The sequence below is a fragment of the Melanostigma gelatinosum genome (genome assembly GCF_949748355.1).
Source record: "Melanostigma gelatinosum genome assembly, chromosome: 4".
In the NCBI taxonomy this organism is placed as follows: Eukaryota; Metazoa; Chordata; class Actinopteri; order Perciformes; family Zoarcidae; genus Melanostigma; species Melanostigma gelatinosum.
Window position 1 is genome coordinate 28,063,457 of NC_136637.1, and position 23,913 is coordinate 28,087,369.

Here is a 23,913-nt window from a genome sequence, read left to right on the forward strand (position 1 = left end):
GGGGGGATGAGACAATACATCTGGCAACAAACGGTCTGCCATCTTTGATTGTGCGACAGGCCGCGGCGCGAGCGGGGCCTCACACACAACTAAGGAAAAAACGGTGTGACACGAGATAACGGGCGTGGATAGATACGGAACCACGAGACCACCGCGCACCGGCTCCCACAGGAGCGGCCGAACACACGAGTACAGACCGGCGGCTTGAAACGGCGCCGAAGACACAGAAAAACTAGTCGCCGTGCATGTGGTGGAGCGGTTTGTTGGCAGTAGCTAACCATCGTTAGCAGGCTAGCCAGTTTTTGTAATCTGCCGGCCAGACACACACGTTCGTCCACCTCAAACCAGGCCGACATCGGGATTCAAGTCGGGCCACACATCAGCCGAGAGGACAAAGAAGGCACCGGCGGTGGCAGGTGGGTCTGCATATCGTGCGAGGTTAAAACAAATACAATGATGGAAGTTTAGTCCCCACAGTAGCTGATGTGTTGGTGTTCACACCGCGCTAAGCTAGTGTTAGCATGCTTTTGGCCACTCAAGGAAAAGGGGGGCTGAATGTGGATGTGATGGCGACCAGCGAGAAACGAAGCTGTGCTAAACGATGCAATGCTCTGCGGCCTGCTCTCGTAACTGTTTCTCATTCTACATTTAAAAGAAAATTATGTTCACATATTTTTGTGTGTGTGCACATTTAAAGTGTTCTCGGAGACCGGTGTGGTGGAGTTCCGGGCGAAGTGGGCCTCTGCTCCCTGCCGGTATAGTTTGATTCATGGAGAAGGATGGCCTGCAGACTCCTCAATCAGGGATTTACAGAAACATCACAATAGTGATGTTTCTGTACAATAGTGTACATTAGGCTGGCATAACATTAAGGTTTTTGTTTTCTTCTCGGGCGTTGAACTGAGACGTATTCCTCATTTTCATGATGTGCGTTCAGACTAGCACCGTGCTTTCCTTTTTCAGTTTCGATGTGTTGCAGAGCCAACAGATGTGGTCTTAAAGGAGCACATTTGTACTGTGTGAGTCTGTACGTTTAGGAGCTGGGCGGGATTGGGAAGGGCTCTAAATTATTAATAAACTCTATTAGCAGATGTGGAAACCACCTGGTGGCTTACTAATTGGCATATATATATATATATATAGATATATATATATATATCTATATATATATATATATATCTATATATACACATGGTTCAGGATCTGAATAGTTATAGGGAGGCTATTTGCATATATTGGCCAGTCAGTCACATGATCTGATTAATATATCTAGTATCTTTTGGGGGCTTTAGCAATGAGTTAAAGAAAACTGATGCTAATCATTTCTGTATTACGATTCTCTTCTCAATAAGCCCGACTTTGACAAGATGGATATCAAACGTAGTTACACACTGCATCAGTTAGTCCCCTAAAGTGTTCCCATGTGTCTAACTCAAATTGGCATTTCCAGCAACATGTCTTTTGTCCCTTGAACCCAAGCATTTAAGCATCCAATGGAGTGGTCTCGCTGACGTCACGATCTCCTTAGATACGAGGTCTGTCCGCCATGTTGGAGTACATACAGATCCTACATGGCGGCGAGTAAACAAGGAAGTGCGGCGAAAATACCATACTTTGAATCACTGGATAGTGCATCAAAGGTTCGCTACCTGTCCAAATTGAAGGTTATTGGTAATTTGGATCCCTATACGATGAGTGCAGATCGTTTCAGTGCCGATCCTACTTATCTTCCATCGGTAAACTACGCCAACATCTACACGTATCTCGTGAACACCCCCAGTCCTTACACAAAAGACGAGCTGGAGTGCTACAAAGGGCTCGACGCTTATAATCAGTTTGTCAGTGGATGGGTCCGAGACGTCAAAGCAACGGTCGTCGAGAATTCTCATCTCGTCATTGGGAGGGTAAATATATACAGATCTGGTCAGATATTTAGCAATATTCAATGTTTACTCAGTGCAAACAGACACGTGTGTTTGTGTACATTGTACATGCATGTCATTGTGTGCGTGTGTGTAGGAATTAACTTTAAACTAACTCCTAACTTCATCATATGCATGTATGTATGTATGTATATATCAACTCATATCAAGCAATGCTGAGGCTGCATCTCTGTGTTTCGCCTGTTGTACACGCTCGACACGTCTCTGGTACCGACTGCTGTCACGGGCCGATGAAGCTTCGGTAACCTTCTCATGTCCAAGTTTTAGAGACTGAGACCAGTCTGGATTATCGGCATCTTGGAGAGTAGAGTGTTTACCTGAAACAGTTTGTAATAAACATTGAAATACAATTTTACTGAAGTAGTCTTATCGGATTAATTTATATTTCCTTTATTAAATACTGTTCACAAACAAATTTGTAAATAAAATCACTTACCACTTATAAAGTGATCCGCACACACTCTAGTGTACGCCAAATTCCATTCCTTTATATCTCGAGAGATGCGTGACAGCCATTTCTCGCGACGTCGCTTGGATAGCTCCTTCGTGTCATTTCCTTGATGTGTGATGACCGCTGGCAAACGAAAGAATGATTTCTTGTCTGTCAGCTCTGCTGCCACAACCAAAGACGGCACAAAAGTTCACCATGATCACCATGCCAGTGGCTTTGTGTGTACTCCAACATGGCCGACAGCTAAAACTGTGACGTCACACGAGATCGCTCTATAGGGAGGAAAAAACACACACAGCCACCCTTCAGTTTGTGGTGTGCTTATTGAAATTACTGACATCTCCCAAGGGAGACTATCTCAGTGGTATCGATTGCCTGCTGTTTGAGAACCACAATAATCTTAAGTGGCTTCCGATCCTCATCATCTTCCATGCTTTTTGTCAGTAGAAGTTGTGTGCAATGAGCCTGATCAAAGTGAATATGACTTGGTAGATGTTTAATGTGTGCTGTGCAGTTCAATTAATGGATATAGCGATGCATTTATCTACAGACCAGTAATCCAGTATCTTTTTATATTTACGTCCACTGCCCACTTAGTATACTTATTTAATATGCAGACTGTAGTCTTATTGCTGTAACTTTGGCTAGTATAACTGAACTGCTAGAGCAGCAACAACAATGTTTACATAAGATTTGTATAAATACTACTTCTCTTATCAAACTCAATTTAAATGTACTTGTATTTTAAATACAACTCAACTGCTAGAGCAGTAAAGGTAATGTTTACAGACGCAAAGTCACTTTACAAACTGTAATATTTCACTGGAAACGAATCTTAAAATGCCGAAAGATTAAATAATATTCTTGAGTGAAGTTCATGAAGAGCACGGTCAGTCATTTCTCCCGTCGTCCTCGCTCCGCTGATGTGATTTACTGCCTGCAGGTACCGGCTGCTTTGTCTCAGCCACCAGATACGTTCACAAGAATAACCCAAGCTAAGCCGTTAAGACTACACCCAGACGACTTTTGTTTTAATTCTGCTTTTGCAATTTGCTATTAGCAGATCTTGTGCGCTGTGGTTGTATAAACTGTCTGAGAGACTGCGGACAGAGCAGTTTGAAACATCCCCTTGGCTACATGTTGATGCTCGTTGAACAGGTGTATTAATAAAGTATTGCATTGTAGCATTACAATAGAAAACCAAAAGGGACAATGAAATACAAGACTGCTCTTTCAGCAGCCATCATTGAGGCCATCAACATGACTTCTCATTATGTGACTTAACTGTTGCATTAGACGGGTCAGAGCCGTGGCCCACTTTAAACAACAGATTTAGGTGCATTAGAACTCTACACACAAGCCATCTGAGCCGACCCGCTGGTTGAGTCTGGAATTAGGCTGGATCCTGCAGTGCAGAAGAGTCGTAATGGGCTATTAGGGCATAAGACTGTATAATCAGCACTCACTCACAGGCGTGCTACAGAGAAGAATAGTTTGATTGTAATGGTATCCTGTATTAATAGTGAACTGCAGTCAATGATCCAAGACCTGAACATAATGGCCCTTCACTCAGACTGGCCGGTCATAGCGTAGCATCCGCCAGCTCGGACCAGGGTCTGAAAACTATCCGGCTCCGCTCCATAGACTGTGATGCAGACGTTTCAGATTTTCTTAAATTTCGGGCATGCTTTTGAGCTGGTCATACTTCAACGTTTTGCCTGGGATGCGTGTCATAGTGATGCGTAAATGCCTGTGGAGCTAACATTAGCAGAGTACGTTAGCACATCATTAACCACCGTTGGCCCGTCTGCGCTGCGCTAGCTACTGAAGGTATATTGAATGTCACACGTGCCGCTTTAGCTTTCTATTAATTGGAACCGTGAAGAAAGACCTACCCGGCTTTACAGGAACAGTGTTCCTTAATTTCATCGTCTTCTGTCTGGATCTCCAGGTGATGTGCTGGTTCACTTTTAACACTAACACTATTTTTATCTTCTTGACCTGTGTACACCGCTGAATCAGTCTGACATCCTGGAGATGTATCCTTCGGACGCATATCGCAGACCCTTCTGTCTACTTCCCTCTGAAATCACCTTTCCCCAAAAAATTTGATAATTTTTATTCATTTTGGCCATGGTCACTTAGCTCTGACAGCTTGATGGAGTAGCTGTGGGGAGCGGACCTTAGCGAATGATCAATTTGGGGGGTTTTGCATAGAGGATTTAAAGGTCCAGTCTTTACACAATCGGGCATTCTTAAAAACCCAGATGTTTATCAGTCATGTTTAATATAATCTGTGTGTTTTGTGGTGAGTGAGAGTCCCAGACAAACACCCTCAATCACCAAGAGTCTACTACTCTACTACTTTGCTAGACTCTGCAGTGATGGGAGTTTCGAGTACTTTAAAGTCAAAGTGTTCCTCCACACCTCCTGTCAAGCATCACTGATTCGCATGACAATTCTGTACTAGAACCATTGATTTATAATGATGATGAATGAGTCTGTTTCACTTGTCAATTTTTTTATTGTTTGTAATCAGTCTCCTCTGCCAAATACAGAAGCGCCACACAGCTTGGTTTTCAACTACAGTTTCATCCATTTTATTTTGTCGCTGTACATGGTGAGGGCACACAAACATGTGTCCAGTGTACTCTGAAGTGGGCAGGCTTGTCATAGCACTTAGGTCGACGGGTACTACTTTGTCCGTGTTTTGGCCGAACAGACTGAGACCGGTGAAAATGCTAAAACATGTTTTCTCCTCTTCAGATTTCAAAGTGCCCGGCTTCAGTGTCTGTTCAGACCGCTGGAGAGTGTATGTGCAGATTTTAAAGCCTCTGATGCATCAAAGTCGCCATTCCTCGTCTCGGCTTTCAGTGATCAGCAACCACTACCGCAACTGGAAAAATGTTGGAGAAGAAACTAAGTTAGAGTGTCTGTATAAGACCTGCACTGTCCCTTTTGCTTTGTTACTCATTTGAAGGGGCGCACATAAGCTACAACACGGAGCTCTACGTACTGTTAATGGACACTTAGGATGCCTGCTGCAGAGGCACAAAAGCTATTTGATGCACAAGTTAACACCAGTGTAAAGACGATGATGATGCCCTCACAGTACCACATATGTATTAAGTGGAGCCACCAAAATATGATCATTTTAGACCATACCTTATTTTAAGTAAGTTTTCCTTATGGCATAATACCACAGAACATAATCAAGTATCAGTTGAACTGGACAAATTAACTACTGAGGAAGTGTATTGGCTAGCATCACTACTCCTCTTTAAAGACATTTCTTATGATTTGGGCTCTCATTGGTAGGGCTGCACCCTCTTAGTCCTCGTTCGTTTGTTAGTTGACTAAGAGTATTTTTCAATTCATGCAGAATTAATTATTTCAAAACTCTGGTAAACACAAGATTTAAAGTGGTGCTTTTGAGTGTTTTCTTTGTGGAGAAACCCAGTTTTAGATTAAATCAACTCATCGATTAGTCGACAATATTGTATGAGTGTTGGTCGACTAAGAACTACTTCGGTCAAGGACTGACCTAATCATTGCACTTCACAGTATTTTACAAAATACGAGCCAGGTTGTTTAAAGGGCTTTTCCTTTAAGTGGATGTTCCAAGGCCAAGTTGCAGATACTCTGAGCTCATCAGAGCTGTCACACACACACACTGCTCCGTTAATAATAAATTACCTCTGTGTGACTTAGGAAAGACGCTGCAGCCCTGAACATGCTGTGTCTCTGTCCATGGTGCTGCTCACTCTCATTCACTTTCTGCCTGCCTTGTGCCGCCCCCATACCACAATGCAATTGGTGGACCAGATCAGATGGGGTTCAGTCTAGACTTATTCGACTTGTGTGCAGGCCTCAAATCTGTAGTTTCGCAAAGAAATTTAGGGGTTCTCCGATCCACCAAATCTGTATTGAAACAAATACTGACCGTATTAATTGAATCAGGTAGCGGCCAGACATGGTCGATCCACAGTTCATAAAACTTAATAAAATTCGGTGTCTCCTGTCAGTTACATTCATGAAGTCACTGCAGGTCGGTGACTCACTGTGCTCGACTTACCGTCAATACAAATAATTCTAATGATTAATGCACTCTGCCCAAACTCCACGTTAGAGAGAGATGTTGCACAAAAGCATAGTTAGGGTTTTTTTCCTAAACCATTTGTCTCCAGAGGAGCAGATGTACGACAGCTTTGTAAACCAGCACCAGACTCTAAAGAGGTTCAGAGAGATTTGTTATAGTTTAGTGTCCTGGGCCAATAACCTCCTCACCCGTTCTGTTCTTGTTTTTCCTCTCACCCTGGGTCTGTAGGAGGCTGGTTCTGGGGGCGAGGCCAGAGGACCAGACTCAATGAGTTTCAAGCGAAATGTCCGAGAAGTCAGGGCAAAGCACCAAGGCAAAGGATGGCAAAACAAAGTATGCAACCCTTAGCCTCTTCAACACCTACAAGGGCAAATCTCTGGAAACCCAGAAAACTGCAGGTAAGCCCCCACTATTGTCCCCTGTTAGTATCGCATGCAATGAATGGAGTGTTGTTGCAGTAAATGTTTGCCTTCATTGAGTTCAGTTGAATGATGTCATATAATATAATCTTTAAGGATAATAAAGTGCTTTCCCTGGCCCTCTTAAAAACCACGATATCGTGCTGTTCTCCTGCGTGTGAAGTGGCTGCTAGACATGGGCTCCAAAGTTTGGGCAAAGTTGCTGCCAGCCGGCGCATGCCCCCTCCGGCCAACCTGCCCAGTCTGAAGGCAGAGAACAAGGGAAACGACCCCAACGTCAACATCGTCCCCAAAGACGGTAGTGGCTGGGCATCTCGACCTGAGGGAGCGGAGGAGAGGTAAATTCAACAGCTCGTGTGTGGGAACGTTTAGTGCATGAACAGACTGAAACTTTTATTATAGCTCTTCTCTAAATTAATGTGTGTGTGTGTGTGTGTGTTCAGCACAAAAGAGTAACTGGAAGCGTCTCAGGCCGCGGCTACACGTGTCTTTTTAATGACACTTTTGTCATCCGATCACGTCGGGACGCATTAACGGTAAAGTTTGTACGCGTCGAGATCGGATGTGGCTCGCATTGAAATCTGATCATCCAGACCACACGCAGAGGTGGCCCGGCTCGCATCGAGTTCGGATATCAGTGAGGTGTGGACGAAGGAGGACAATCTATTGTCTTTTCAGTGAAGATACTCAGTATATTTCATTCGTCAAGTATTTAATTCACACAAGAGTATACAAAACCCTATAAAATGACCTGTATCACGATACGATTTGTATCCATATGGTCCTAGTGTGGACAGCGCGTGGGCACAATCCGGACAATTTACAATCTCATTTTATAATCGACCGTTTCCTGATTTTGCTGTGTGTAACCACATCCTCAGATGGAAGAGTCTGTAAACCATGTTTCATGAGTGTTGTTGGAAACTATCCTGTTTTTATGCGCCACAGGCAATCGGAAACACCGCCACCCCCGATCAAACCACCAGTGATCCCGCCACAAGAGCCTTCTGTTGCGGCCAGCCGCTCCTGGGCCAACAGCAAGCCGACGCAGCCAGAGGGTAAATGTGCTCTTCACCCGCTCCCTTAAACATGACCCCGACTCATGAAACGCAGATACGCTGTGGTCCTTCTTGGCATTTTATTTTTTGAAGTTGGGAACACTATCCTGTACGTTTCCTTCTTGTGTCCAAACAAACAGAGGAACTATCCACTGTATGTTTACAACAGTCAAACATTACAGTCTGCATGGACCATCCGGTCTCTACTGAATGTGGTGATGGGCTGGTAAGGGGTGCCCTCCACCAGCTATTCTCAACCACTGGTGGGCCTCATAACGCCATCTAGTGGGCCACAGAGGTACTGCCAAATGGTTATATTGAAATATAATGACAATTTGGGGTAATTTACAAAGAATTCATAAAGAACATGGTACGTTAAACAAAGTTACAAAATGACGACACATCAGGTCGAGAGGAACGTGTTTTTCCACTTGGCTTGTTAACGTTTCTGCCGATGCAGTGACACAAAATAGATTGTTTTGTTTTTTTTACCAAAAAGTGACGTGGGAGACCCCTGCGGCAGTAAAAGCACCAAAGCCTGTGGGGAGAAATATGACCCTGAATACATTGAAGCTGTATTCATAATGGCAGGCCGTGGTGGCTGGGCGTCGCCTCTATTATAGTCATTTCAGCTGACGACGCACATTTGCAGCCCAGTTAAATTTTTTGTCATGCTGTTTTTTCTAATTCATTTTGAAAAGGTGATCCTTGGAAGTTGTGTTTTTGACAATCAAAAGTGGGCTTTAAGTTCAAAGTGCTTGAGAACCTGAGCTGTACACCAACTGAGGATTAGACCTCTCAATGCTTCTCTGAGTCGCTGTGTTACATTCAATCCTGGGATTTCTGTGCATTCCTAATGATGCGCTCGTATCGTACAGGTGCCCCTCGTGTGAGCAGCCATTTTCAACAGGAGTTTCCCAGCTTGCAGGCGGCTGGTGAGGCGGAGAAAGGGGACGAGCATCAAGAGGAGCCTTATGGACCAGGCCCCAGCCTCAGACCTCAAAGTAAGGCCACACTCGTGCACGTAAACGTCCACTGGGCTCTGCCTGATGTTCGGGAACCACAGGCGCTGTAAGTCGAGTCAAATTACAACTTTCTTCTCCTGTCGCGTTAGATGTTGGCAGTTGGCGTGAGGGTGGAGGCAGGAATTTGATCACCGCACCCAGCCCCCCTGAGATGGACAACAAGGCTCCGGAGGAGGGTGGTACGGGCCTTGGTACCGCTACACCACCGGGGGAAGCCGAGGAGCCTGGACGAACCGTAACCACTGACGTTCAGAGGGACGGCCGGGAGAAGTTGCCCCCCTCTGCCCCCCCTCCTCAGCCTAAACTTAACGGGGGGCAGCAGCCTCCCGCTGGGGTGCCAACTCACTTCGACCCTGCTTTCAGGAGCATGATGCCACCCTACGTAAGTCTTAGTTTTATGCTCTGGACAGACCACATCACAGTTAGTCTGTATGTTTATCTCGTCTTGAGTCTGCGTGATGATTCCCGTCTTTGTCTTGTAGATGTTCCACGCTTATCCTCAGATGACTTTTGCTCCAGGGCAAGCAAACTTCAGATTCCCTGTTCCACAAGACGGAGCGAAGTGAGTTCCCGTCTTCATGGTTAACCGTGTATAGAATTGAGTAAAAGGCAGTTGTTAGTTTTCCAGACCAGGTGCCATAATGTGCTTTCCTCTCTTTTTTTCCCCGTGTTGGATGGTGAGGGGTCCTCGTCCAGTACGGCCCCAGCAGGGCCACCCTCAGTCCTGGCACCAGGACCCAGACAGACCCTCTATCATCAGCGCAACGGAACTTAAAGAGCTGGACAACTTAGACACCGATACTGATGAGGGCTGGGCAGGTTAGTAGCCATACCTTTGAACTTCAGTGTTGAACTACAATCGGTAGGGAAACAATATAAGTATCCATCAACCCTGTCCCTTCTGCTCTCCAGGAGCTCAGATGGAGGTGGACTACACCGAGAAACTAAACTTCAGCGACGATGAGGAAAACCATGCTTCTAAGGAGAAAAGAGAAAACTGGTAAGTCGTCCTTTTCAACACTTTGATTGTCTTGAATTCATTATTGAGCGTCTGTGGACATTTAGATCATTTAGACATCATTTAATGGAAAGAATTATTCATTCAACGTTCGATATGTTTACACAAAAAGCACTACATGCGTGGTTCGAGTTACACTTTGCATTAAATATCTACATCCCGATGGTATGACTTGATAGATGGCTGACAGTAATGCAAAATGATTTGAAGTAAATGTACTAAATCTTGGAAAAACAAATAAATTTGACATGTTTAGTAAATGCATTGTGAAGCTGACTCAAGAACAGGACAAAATATAATGGACATCCATAAATTGCAGATGGAGCACACTGTATAATGGATGATTTTATGTGACAAATGGTTATTGTATATCAGCCGATATAAATAGCTGCTGCAAAGTAAAAGGATTGAGAAATGACAGAAGTCGTCAAAGCCAATTTTATTTTTAGTGAGAGGTGTGCAACCTGAGGTGAAGAGAGATGGTGAACTGGGGATATTGTCAGTTGGAATAACCTGTGACATTATTTTCAGGGAGTGGATGGGTAAAGTGGAGCGTATGCGATCCCGGCCCCCAGACGGTCAGGAGGGCTGGAAGGAAGGTACTGAGGACCGTGGGGCCAGTAAAACCTCATGGGCCGATGGTGATCCCAGAGCGCCGTCACCTGGCAGCATGGGGCAGTACAATAAGTCAGCTGCCCCTCAGGACTACCAGGTAAAGCTGGATATGCGATACACAATCCTCTCTTCATGTGTGCATTGTTTATTTACCAGCAAGGTGATGAGTCTGTACCTGTGCTCATTTCTCGATCCTCTAGGGCGCCAGTCGTTCTGTCGGTGGCGGAGCCCAACGTGTGACCAAACCACAGGCTGCAGCGGCACCCGGTGCCGACGAGGACCCTGAAGCCTGGCGACAGAAGCGCAAGAAGCCTCAAGAAGTTTCTGAAGCCGTAGAGCGAGCGAGGCGGCGGAGGGACGAAGAGGAACGGCGGATGGAAGAACAGCGGCTCGCCGCTTGCGCTGAAAAACTTAAACGTCTCAATGAAAAACACCGCCCGGCGAATGAGAGCAAATCTCCTCTTCCTCCGACCACCAATGATGAAGAGGAAGCTGTCCAAGAGGAAGAGTCCTCATCAGCTCCCGCTCGCGTATCCAGTCCAGAACCTTCGAGCCCAGTTTCACAATCGCAGGCCCCGATCGTGGAAGCTCCTGTAGCCGAGATAGTGGACCAAGACGAGGAGAGGGTGGAGCGAGAACTAGAGAGCGTAGAACCAACTGTGGAGGAAGAGGAGGAAGAGGAGGAGGAGGAGGAGGAGGAGGAGGAGGTGCTCTTGCCTCGCCAGCCCAGCCCCCCCGTCCAGAGACCTGTGGCCGTAGCTCTGGAGCCCGTGAGCGAGGAAGAGAGCTCCTCGGCTGAGGTCGTCCCGCTGATGGAGGAGAACCAGGTAGACGGGACAACAGTGCCTATCCGAGACTATTTCAACATGGAGGACAACAGAGGTGAGCTAGCTGGCGTGTAAATGACCGTCGTACAGTTACGACCGACTGCCATTCTTTCAGTCATTGATGCCCATTGGTTTTGTCGTGCTGCAGTGGATGAGCCCCGCCTGTCTCTGCCTCACATGGACACCCCCGGCGGTGAGGAAGTCCCTGTGGCACCACCACAGCTGGAAGGAGAAGCAGCAGCTGCTATGCGTCCCTCTCTTACCTCAGGCTATTCCAAACAGTTTCAGAAGTCTTTACCGCCTCGTTTCCTCCGACAGCAGGTAAGGACTTCCACATCTGGCTTCTTCAGTCAGTAACTGCTCGCTGAATCGTGATGTGTAAGTGTGTCAGCGACTAGAGGTCTAGTAGGGGACTTGATAACGAACATTAGTGTTTTTTTACACTTTAAAATGAACATAAGAAAAGAACATTAAAGGTTGCCACAGCGGACATGTTGACTTTATACAAGTACAGGTGTACATCAGTGTATTACTGTCAAATATTCAAAAAACTAGGCAACGGTGCTGTCACATAGGTGGCAAATTTCAAAGCAGCGTGTTGTCCGATCAACCAGATATAACCTTTATGAGAAGACCTCTTTCTTTTGATGCAGTGGATACCATTAAAAGCAAATTATCTTTATTGATCATAACTTTCCTTTGTTACTGTTTCCTGTTGGTCTTGTAGGAGCAGATGAAGCAGCAACAATGGCAACAGCAGCAGCACCAGAGTGGGGGCTCCGTGTCTCCATCAGGTGGTGCTGGTGGTGGCGGCGGCATTCCAGCTCCGCAGCAGCAGCAACACCGCTCCATGTATCAACCCATCGGCCCCCACCACCAGCACCTGGCCTCCATGGGGTTTGACCCCCGCTGGCTCATGATGCAGTCCTACATGGACCCCCGCATAATGTCGGGACATCCTCCCATGGACATGCCAACTAACATTCACCCCGGTAAGATGTTTTGTGGATAAGAATTACAAGAGTGTACGAGTATCTTTGTTGGTGATTAATGTGCTGACAGATGTGCCAGACGACCCGTTTATGGCCGGCAGCTCGTCTGCAGATTTTTTTTTTCCGCTTGTCGCTCACGATTCACAGCACAAATAAAAAGGGGAAATTATATTTTGACAGTATATTAACATACCAGCAGCATTACAACAGTTTCAATGCGTATATCTGTATCACGTGTCAGACGTGAAAAAAGTTATTTTATTTTTCACACCTCCTGTTTCAAAATAAGAGCCATCTAACATGCAAGATGCTTTCAACAGTACTAAAGTTGTCTTCTATGAACATCATAACATGTCACTAGCTTCTAAGCTAATTTTAACATTACGGCCAATGGGGAAATGCTAACCGCGATTAGCATTAGCGAATATATAATATATCTTTGTACATCTTTTCATGCAGACATACTTGCATTACAGACTAAGGTCTCTCACGGCTACCAAACGAAAAGCAATGAGGCAATAACTGTTGTTGCTCATAGCTCTGAATAGATAGCTGTTGTGCTAGCAGCAACTGGCCAAGCCAGTTAGCCGTAAATGCTATTCAGAGCTATGAGCGAGTCGGACATGTACTGTTAAAAGCATCTTGCCGTTCAACCTTTTTTGTTAACAGTCCTAGTGAGAGGTAGGTCAAAGGTACTTCATCCATATTGTAGCGACCCTGTCAGTAACAGCTGGTAGCAGAGGGGTTGCTGGTAGCAACTGTTCTGTGTCGGGAGCGAGTAAATGTTGTTAGACCGGAAAACCGGAAGTTGCGGTTGTTGTGGCGGAGAAAAGCTACGGAAAAATATAAGCCGACGCCTCAAAGCGTGGGGTAAAAAGTAGCGGCTTATAGTCCGAAAAGTACGGTAAATAGCATTTATAATGTAATGAAAAACATTTTGGCCATTATGAAAGGGAACCCTGACCGTTAACGTTGGTCTGTTTGGCGTCTCCAGGGAGAATGCCTCCTAAGCAGATTGTGCGCAGAGAGCCTGGTGACAACTCCAGCTCTGACTCCTTCGACCATTTGACCCGACCGATCTGTGACCACGGCCTGCCGTCAGACTCGCGCATGGTTTGGGGATCGGACCCGTACCCACAGTCGGAGACGCTACCGTCTGTAACTCCCCCAAAAGCACGGGATGATAACAAGGAGCCGAGGTAAATAGAATTACATGACATCATAAGAAAAATCTTTTATTTTCTGCAAATGCCTATACCTAATGACAATTGTGTCTCTACAGGATGGACTCTGCTTTGGATCTGGACCGGGGTCTCCCAGCGATGTATCCCCAGGACCACAGTGCATTGGACTCTAATACAAGTAACTTCTTCCAGGACCCTACAGAGTCCCTGTCAGCATTTACCCAGGACCCAGAGGACCCGCCAGAGCCTCTAGACGGCGGCCCCGTAGGCTCAGCCTTTGATGCTGAGGAGCCGGGCCTACCCAGTGGGGAAGAGGTAGAAGCTCTTGGTCAGGCTATGCTCCAGAGGAGTGTCTCCCAGGGCTCCAGCCACTCCCTCAAGCTGGATGAGCCCAGGTTTGATGGGCTATCCCTGGGAACAAAGTCTCTAGAGCTACAGGACACGGGAGAACAGGCTGATGATAAGCCCCAGAATGAACTCTACCCCCAAGCTGCGGTGACTAGCAACAGGGCTACACCTCCTGCTGATGGATTACACAAACAAGAGAAGCTGCCTCTGCCAGCTTCTAGCAAGCAGAAAGCTGAGCTGCGCTGGGCTGCTAGAGCCAGTGCCGGACGCAGAGAAGGACCAGGGGGAGAGAGACCCGTCCGCAGGTCTGGGCCAATAAAGAAGCCTGTCCTAAGGGACATGAAAGAAGAGCGAGAACAAAGAGAAGAGAGAGAGAAGCGTCACGAGAGAGGGGAGAGACTGGAAAGAGGGGAGAGAGGGGAAAGAGGGGACCGGTCCAAAAAGGATCAACCATCCAAACCTCCTTCTGCAGCTGCTGCTGTGTCTGAGGGCTCCAGACCTCAGGTTGAGGGCAAGAGAGAAGCGGCTGAGGCAGAGGAAACACCGACTGGCCATCAGAGAGTCAGAGACTCCCAGCCTTCAACTGGGCCTCCCACCTCTTCCTCTCAGGAAGAGAAATTAGACAAACCGCCCAGCAATGACAAACACCCAGAACCCAAACTGCCCTCCAGGAAAGAGTCCAATCTTCCTCCACGTTCCTACCGGCGAGAGGAGAGGGAGCGGGAACGTGAGAAGGAAATGGACAAAGACAGAGACCGAGATAGAGAGTGGCCTGCCGACTCAAGTTTCAAAGCACGCGGTCGAGGGGAGTATTACGCCAGAGGACGGAGCTACCGGGGAACTTACGGCGGCCGAAGCAGGGGGGGTCGAAGCCGAGCAGAGTTAAATTACAGAGAGCCCCGTTCACGCTCTGATTTACATTCTGTTGGAGGCGCTGCTGCCTTTCGCAACAGGGAAGAAAGCGAAACGCGCAGCGAGAGCTCAGACTTTGAGGTTATACCAAAACGTAGACGGCGCCGTGGTTCAGACACAGATTCTGAAAGTGAAGGTGGGAGAGAGTCTGCCAGTGATACTGGACCGTCTGACCGTGAGCCGAGCACCAAACCTAGCCATCCATTGAGACGAGAGCTCCCTGGAGAGCCCCGGCCTGGGCCCCACAAGCCAGGCTTTGGACCTCCTCACATGGGGGAAAGAGTTGGACCCAGAGGGGATGATGACGGCAGACCCAAGCCAGGATTCCTCCTGAAAGGAGAGCCTTCTCGTCGAGGAAGAGGAGGATTATACAGTAGACGAGGTGGAGCAAGGGAGCACGGCGGCCCTCGCTCAGGCCCTCTCAGGCGGCCAGGAGCCAGAGAGTCCTCTTCTCAGTGGCCCTCTAGACCCATGGAGACATTCAGGCCTGAGGACACCGAGTCCACCTCAAGATATGACAATCCTGCAGCTGACCGGCGACACCCACGGTCTGATGGCAAGAGATTTGGAGACATGGCTCCCCAGAGTAGTAGAGAAAGGCCTCGTCGGTCCAGACCAGCGCGGCCCCCGAGGCAAGATAAACCTCCCCGCTTCAGACGCTTGAAGGAGCGGGAGGCTGCAGTGTTTGCTAATGGAGAAACAGCCCCAAGTCCCTTCCCTCTACTCCCAGTGCCTGCTCTCTCTAGCTCTGCCCCCGCCCCCATCTCTTTCTCCCCGGCCCGGTCTAGAGCTTCAGGAACCCCGGTCACTGTGCCTGCTGAAGCGGCAGCCGCTACGTCAGCAACAGACTTGTCCTCTCCGACGGATGCACCCTTGCCTGAGACCAGCAGCCCCACCATCGCTGCAGCCGGCACCAAGTCCCCTGACTTGTCCAACCAGAACTCTTCGGATCAAGCCAATGAGGAATGGGAAACCGCGTCTGAGAGCAGCGACTTCAACGAAAGGAGAGAGCGAGAAGGAAGGAAAGGAGCACTGGAGGCCGCTAATGAAGCAGCCGCTGCCTCGGCCCCGGCTCCTGCACCCCCTCAAGGCTCTTTGACCCCCAATAGAAGCCCTCCCGATGGAGGAGTGACCCCAAGACGCGAGGGGGCTCCCACAGCAAAGGGGAGTTTCTCAAGTCAGAGGCCTACAGAGAGGCAGAATCGCAGAGGCAACAGCGGAGCCAAACCGAGCCGGAGCTACGCAGGGGGCAAGGGGGAGAGGAGGGGAGGGGCCAAAACCGGCCGCAAAGGGTGAGTTTGAACAATCGCGCTTTTGTGTGTTGTTGAGCATTTACTGTGTCTGCTTACATTAACACAATGAAGCTGCCTCAATGAACAGTGTGCAGTAGAATAATACTGGAGCTTTATTCACCCACAATAAACCTTTTGTGTGGTGTTCTTCTCATTAAGTGCATTTCACTCGTGCAGAAACTACGTGCATCAGGAAGCTCTTGCCGATATTGCCTGTCCAAGTTGACTTTGGCTGTTAAAAGGATTCTCCGCTTGGTTGGGTTACTTTATTCAAGTGTTAAAAATAGCTAAATGTATGGAAGTATTTTTAGACTCCAATTGTACCTCGACAGAAGCATTTCAACATTTTCTCTCCATCTATCTGGTGCATCAACACTCGAGCCGTTCATCTTCTACGTCACTCAAAGGACGGTTAAAAAAAGAGGCCTCTTTTTTATTTTTGCACAGTTCTCGCATCATTACAGAATTAATTTACATTTTCAGTGTTTCAGGCTCGTTCACCACTTCACTGTTCTCACCGACATTAAAATGTGTCTCGTAGTCTCTCTTTTGGGCCTTTTTATTTTCCTCTCTGTCCCTCAACGTGCGCCTCTGATCCAAACAGCCCTGCGGCCCAGCAGAACTCAGAAGGTGGAGCACAAACAGCTGGAGGAGCGTCCCAGAGGCCGACAAAAGACCAGTCCGGCCGGTGCAAAGAGGAGGCCAAACAGGCTGCTAAGAAGCCCAAAGAGAATGCTCTCTCTCAGTTTGATCTCAACAATTACGCCAGTAAGTAAACGCAGTTATACTCTGACACTCTTTCTTGCTGATAAGCCAGGAACCTACACTCGGCTCTAGCCGATCATACCATTGAATGTAAATGTCTCGATCTGCTTTTGTCCCGTCACTGTAGGTGTTGTGATCATTGATGACCACCCTGAGGTCACCACCACAGAGGACCCACAGTCCAACACCAACGATGACGGCTTCACTGAGGTGGTGTCCCGCAAGCAACAGAAACGCCTGCAGGATGAAGAGAAACGGAAAAAGGAGGAGCAGACTCCTCAGGTACGAGGGGGGGCTTTCACCACGTAGTTAAAAACAGCAATGCAATACTTTGACACAGTATAATGTACATATTCTGTTCCGACAGAACTGGAGTAAAAAAGGCTCTGGTGAGAAGGGCAGAGGGGGCGGAGGAAAGCTGCCTCCAAGATTTGCTAAAAAGCAGTCATCGCAACAGCAACAACAACAACAACAACAACAGCAACAACAGTCCTCTCAGCCTCCTGTAGTCGCTACACCTCAGGCCCCACCACAGCCCCTCATTTCTGCTCCCCAGCATCCTCACCTCGCCCCCTCCCAGCCCGCCACATCCCCCCAGACTCTGGAAGGAACACTGGCTCCACTGCCCTCCATCCCCGCTGCCACTGTGGACTTTACCTCAAAGAGTTTACCTCCCGCGCAGACGCACAGCACCCTGGGTACAGAACTGTGGGAGAACAAGGTGGCGGGCTCCACTGTCCTTCCTGATGTCAAGAAGCGTGAGTGGATAAGTCGATTCTTGTTAAAGAAATGTCATAAATTTGTCTCCATTCCTGAATGTTGTGATGCAGGAGGGGATTTATCAGCCAGCTCTGGTGTGACACATGTAATGTGTTTATTCCAGTTGGTCCAATCAGCCCTCCCCAGCCACCTTCTGTGAGTGCCTGGAACAAACCTCTTACCTCCTTTACTGGCGCCGTCACTGAGGTATGTTGAACACGTCTCCTTTTGTCCCGCGTACGATCCTTTGGCTAAATGATAAACCTTCACATGTGTCGTTTCAGGGAGTGAAGCCTGGATCAGAGGGCGGTGTGGAAATGGCAATAGACTGTATTCAGTTTGGAGCGCCGTCGTCTGCAGGCAGCACCGACAGTGATGGAGTTCCAGCGTTGCTAGAAACGGTCTCTGAAAACAAACTACCTGCTCCCAAAGAACAGAGACAGAAACAACCTCGAGCTGGCCCGATCAAAACACAGAAGGTAACTCGGCCGTGGAGGAAACTCGCTGTTTGAACAACACTCGTTCCTATGAATTAATTTAAATATTGAATCTCTCCTTCGCTCCAGCTTCCTGAAATGGAACCGGTGGAAACCAAGGAGTACAAGCCGGGTCCCATCGGTAAAGAGCGCTCTTTAAAGAACCGCAAGGCCAAAGACGCACGTGGAGGAGAAGGGGAGGGGATGGAGGGCGGAGTCCCTGGAGGAGTTGTCAGTAGAGCCACAGACTCCAGTCCTCCCACCAGTGACACCACAGTAGCAGAGCTGGGAGGAGACTTCGAGGGCATGATCACAGTCCCCTCAGCGGAGTACAACAGTAACTCTAAGGTACGTCAGTGTCACATGAGCACACAGCCAGGCTTTGAATACAGAAGAAATATTCACATTTTTGCCCACTTTTGACAGCCCTACATTGTTCCTTTTAGTATTTCTGCAGTATAACACGTGTGCTGAATTTATGTCTTTCCGTCTCAGGAGTCCGTCACTGACTACACCACTCCCTCCTCCTCACTGGCTGACAGCGTTCCTACAGGAGTGAACAAAATAGAAGAGAGTTTGGTGGCAAGTGTGAGTACACAGCCTTGTTTTGGACAGCTTCTTTTAAATATTTGAAGAGATCACACGTGCCATAATACCGATGCGTTAATCCTAAACACTGGGGGTGACTTTGGTGTGTTTCAGGTGGCGCTACCGCACTCATTGCCGCTTCCTCGACGAGAGACCCTGCAGCAGAGCTCCAGCCTCAGCACCGTCTCGCCCGCTACCGTTGACCTAACACTAAAGGTACGCAGAGAAAGTTAACGTTGTTTTGAGTGGGATGTCCCGCTACAAAACATTACAGTGAAACACAACCTGAGCGTTTGTTTCTTTCTGTCTCCTCCTCAGATGGAATCGGCTCGTAAGGCGTGGGAGAACTCGCCGAGTCTGGAGAAGAACTCTCCTGCCACTTCCTCTTCCTCCCCCATCACCTCCTGTGCGTCCTCGTACTCCACCTTCTCCTCCACCTCCATGCCGCAGATCCCCGTGGCTTCTGTCACCCCCAGCACCTCACTGTCAGGTAACATGACTCCAAATTAGAAGGGGGGGGGGGGTTGTATGAGGTAATCCATCGTCGGATGTGGATGTATTTTAGACACCTAAATATGTTTAGAATGTTTCCTCTAACAGTGCTGGTTGACGCCTTGTTTAGCGCTGACGTTCTGCAGTACACTGACTTTGTTTTGGGATTTCCCCTTGTGTGAGGCCTCCTTTGTGATCTCTTGTGTTCATCTCCACCCCTGCAGGTGCTGGCACCTATACGACGTCATCGCTCGGCACCAAGACCACCACGGCCTCTGACCCCCCCAACATCTGCAAGGTGAAGCCCCAGCAGCTGCAGGGTGGAAGTCTGTCCTCCAGTAGCAGCAGCAGCAGCAGCAGCTTCTCTCAGCTGGGCTGCGTGCCGACCCTCCTGGCCCAGCAGCAGCAGACCCCACAGGTGTACGTCTCCCAGTCTGCAGCAGGTGAGAGACGCATGGCACCGACTCAACATATTCATCCACCTATCTATTTTTATTTGTAGATATTTAGTTTTGTATTTTAAAGACTAAATAGCTAATATTGAAGCCCATGTCTGTCGAGGTTCTGCAGCTCAGATTCCAGCCTTCTACATGGACACTAGCCACCTCTTCAGTACCCCCCACCCTCGCTTGGCGCCTCCCTCCCTGGCGCAGCAGCAGGGCTTCCAGCCCGGCATCTCACAGGTACGGTTTTCTGTTTCAGCAACATGCTGCAGGAATGTTTGTTTTTTAATGTTGGAGGTAAAACTACCTGTGTTTCTTCTCCACCTTTTTATAGGCGACAGCAGTGCAGCAGATTCCCATCCCCATCTACGCTCCACTGCAAGGCCAGCCGCAGCACCAACATCAGCCGCAGCACCAACATCAACATCAGCCGCAGCACCAACATCAGCCGCAGCACCAACATCAGCCGCAGCACCAACACCAACATCAGCCGCAGCACCAACACCAACATCAGCATCAGCACCAACATCAGCACCAACACCAACACACACATCAGGCTCAGCTCGGACTCAGTGCTGGTCCCCCAGTCTCCCAGCAACAGGACCTGTTCAGCTCCTCACTGCAGCCTTACAGGTAACTCACAACACTGCACTCGTATTCTGTCCTCTGCTCCAACACGCTCGGTACTGCTGGGCCGCCGTTGTTCGCTCATCCGATCCCACGTCCCGATCCGTCCTCAGGTCTCAGCAGGCGTTCATGCAGAGCAGCCTGTCGCAGCCCTCCATGATGCTGTCGGGGCCGTCGCTGCACAGCTATGCCGGCGTCCAGGCGTCTGAGCTCGGCAAGCCTCAGTCTAGTCTGGCCTATCAGCAGGCCTCCTCCACCCAGCACATTCCCATTATGTTTGAGCCGCAGCTCAACCAGCCCTCCGGCATGGGAGGCTCCCAGCTCATTGACACGCACCTGCTGCAGGTAACCAGTCTGCACAAAGGATCTGTCCCACTCAGCCTCATGGTATTGACCAACGCCGTACTGACCTCTACATTTATTCGTCAACATGTTTGTGTGTTCCACCTGACATATGTGTGTCTGTGCTTCAGGCCCGACAGGGGATGAGTCAGCATTCTAACATGTACTCGGGGCAGGTGCAACAACACGGCCAGAGTAGCTACTACAGCAACACCCAGTCGCCCAGCTCTGCAATGCAACAGGTAACCTGCATGCAAACACGAGTTTATAAACCTCTTCTATGGCTTGTGTTGTGTTAGTGGTTAAACAAAGACCTTAATCCAGTGGTTTAAATCAGCACAACTTCCTTTTGGTTGGTGAATGATTTGATCGTTTGCGTGTCTTAATCTCTCTCCAGATGACGGTCTCAATGCCCAGCTCCCAGCTGTCCCTGTCTAACTTTGGCTCGGGTGGAGGCCAGCCCCTCCTGGCGCTGCCTCCCACTCCTCCCCAGGCCCAGCCCCCCAACATCAACCGGCAGCCCCCGGTCTCCCAGCCATACCGAGGCATCATGGGCCCCAACCACAGCATGATGCAGCCTCCGACCAGCAAGGTACTGTCGTGCTGCTATTCTCAACCGCTGGGAGTCGTTTAAATCGAGCTGTTCTTATGTCTAGATCGTTCGACACGAGCATGAATACAAAATGTCATTAAAATGCATCATTTCAGAGACTTTTGCACATCATCACAATACATCAAGTAGAGTTGTTGCTAGCTTCTCTTCCCTCGTATGAAGTGAGACAAAATGTTTTTTAACCAGAGTGTGATTTGGGAGACGACACGACTAGTAAAAGCTCCAAAGCATGTAGTGATTAAATATGAATACATTAAATATGAATTTATAATGGCAGGGGTGATGGTAAGCTGAATGTTTATCCAGGTCATTACAGCGTGCCGTAGCATAAGACATAATCCTTTTTAAAGACGTAAGATAAGAGGTTGAGAACGCTCCTGTAGTGTGACTCTCTTGCTGATTTAGATTTCTAAAGCTGGAGTTGGAACAGTTTTTGTGTGTGGACGCTTTGCAGATGGACATGGATCTGAAGCTCTTTGGCAGTGGGATGGATGTGAAGCCCGGAACCCCTCCTATCGGCGCCCGGAGCACCACGCCCACCTCCAGCCATTACAGGTACCTGTAGATTCACATCGGACACAAGCAACACGTGTACAACAAATATAAATGTGTTCACAAGCAGCATCAAAAAGGCTGTCATTTATTTTATTCATAAGATGTTTGTCGCCAAGTCAGCACTGCATCTAGTTCGGTTCATGTGTTTATGATGATCGTTTCCTCCTCCGCCTGCAGAGCGAGCTCCACGTCTCCCAGCAGCCAGTCCAGTAAGATCAACAGCATGCTGTACCAGAAGCAGTTCCAGGCTAGCTCTGCCGGCATGAGGATGGCGCAGCACTTCCCTGGCCAGTTCAACCCACAGGTAGATTAATCTCACCTGTATTTAGATGGATTTGTATCAGCATGAAGGTTAAATGTCAAGCATCCATTTATTTCCGGTTTCTTCCTCTTCATTTCAGATTCTGTCTCAGCCAAACATCGTGTCTCCTCTGGTTCGACCTCCTCACGTTAACTCGTTTGCTGGAGGCCTCCAGCGCTCTCCCATGGGCCCCCCGATGTCGCCCAATATGGGAGGTGGTCTCATGCCCCATCCCCGCCCTCTGCACCCTCAGCACCCACAGCACAGCCAGCACCCTCCCAGAGGACCTCCCGGTCCCTCGCTTGCTCCCAGAGGCACGCAGGCGTCTATGAAGGCTGAGCAGGACCTCAAGGTCTGGTTCCCGTTTTATCAGACGATGACGTAATCTTTCAGTGATTGGTGGCTTTGGCTTATTGTGATCGTGTCTTCGTCACTCTGCAGGCAAAGCAGCGGGCCGAGGTGCTCCAGGCCACTCATAAGTTCTTCTCGGAGCAGCAGCAGCTCAAGGCCGCCCCGCAAGTCAGCAAAGTGTCGCGGCTCGATCAGGGGGGGAAACCCCCGCTCGATGCCTCCGCCCCAATCCACCAGGCCATGGGCCCGGATCCCGACAAACCCCCCATCTCCTCGGCCAAGCCCGTCCGGACTGGCCCCATAAAACCGCAGGCCATCAAACCAGAAGAGGGCAAGTAAAGAGCGGCGGAACCCTCTTCAGATGACAATATGAATGGATGGGAGAGAGGATCGAGCCCCTTTCACTCAGTCACCGCCTCATATCAGCCCGGGGGGGGGGGGGGGGGGGGGGAGCTGATGCTAGAGGAGGCACTGTCCCGCCTACACATAATCGCCTCTTTCTTCCCCTAGCTTGTCCCACTGTAGGTGGCGGCGTTTTGAGTTCATCATATTTAGAAACCGATTTGAAATGGCTGCACAAGTTGTTCCATAGAAATCTACTCAGACGGTAGATCAGAGGAGAGTTGGAAAGAGAAAATTCGAAAATGAGACTTGCTGCTGAGTTTGCCATGTTCGTTTTTTTTTTTATTTTGTTTTTTTTATATATGGCTCTTGATTTCTGTTGCTCTTTTTCTTGCTAGGATCAGATAGGATGTGCGTGTTATAGGAGAACGCTGTTTTTGTTAAATGAAATAATCCGTTTGTTTTTTTTGTGTAGTCGAAACGATCTTGTTAAGGAGATGTCATTTTAGCGAAGAACACTTTGTGTTGATCTCCCGTCATAACTAGTCACGTGGAAATGTGCCTCGATTACCACACACTCACATTTCATCCACGGTCACCGCACACAGACGTGAAACCAGAAGCTTCTCGTCTTTTTTTGTGTTTTTACCAGAACGGAAATGTGAAAAATTAAAGCAGTTGATTGAAATGAATGATTTTTGATTTATCGATAAGTCTGCCTGTGAGCATATGCTCCTGCCTTCTGCTCTCATCTCCTTGCCTGAGAATCACTGACGTGTTGGGATGCGTGTGTGTGTTTGTGGCATCGTAGCTGGACTCTCCTGTTTATCTGGCCAAAGGTTAAAGCAACGCAGAGAAGACGTTGCCGCCTTTTTGGGGGGGGGGGGATTTTAAGGAGTTCTGATTGGACTTTACAGGATCGCTACATAAATCTACTCTCACACACTCGTTTCACTGCTTCCTTGCTGTCACTCAAACACACACCTATACACACACTTCACTGTAAAGCGCCCAGGCCTGCTGCTGTTGACTGATTCCAGTGCCCTTAGCTAGAGAATAGCTGCAGGATAGGGCTA

At 48.5% G+C, this 23,913-nt stretch overlaps 1 protein-coding gene across 1 annotated transcript; it reads left to right on the forward strand.

Moving 5' to 3' along the window:
• The first annotated feature begins 62 nt into the window (after nt 1-62).
• prrc2c (proline-rich coiled-coil 2C) lies at nt 63-23,525 on the forward strand. The gene is made up of 34 exons (XM_079266923.1): nt 63-416; nt 6,722-6,891; nt 7,076-7,250; nt 7,861-7,970; nt 8,849-8,974; nt 9,085-9,377; nt 9,478-9,557; nt 9,678-9,814; nt 9,908-9,995; nt 10,545-10,725; nt 10,829-11,510; nt 11,604-11,776; nt 12,183-12,447; nt 13,442-13,646; nt 13,730-16,183; nt 16,788-16,951; nt 17,076-17,230; nt 17,316-17,706; nt 17,832-17,914; nt 17,992-18,186; nt 18,274-18,531; nt 18,679-18,771; nt 18,886-18,987; nt 19,090-19,261; nt 19,488-19,706; nt 19,834-19,946; nt 20,041-20,339; nt 20,447-20,678; nt 20,807-20,917; nt 21,073-21,267; nt 21,743-21,843; nt 22,021-22,147; nt 22,245-22,496; nt 22,586-23,525. Exons 2-34 carry the CDS (start codon nt 6,777-6,779, stop codon nt 22,832-22,834), a joined length of 8,595 nt encoding a protein of 2,864 aa, XP_079123049.1. The 5' UTR covers nt 63-416; nt 6,722-6,776; the 3' UTR covers nt 22,835-23,525.
• Nucleotides 23,526-23,913: the final 388 nt, after the last annotated feature.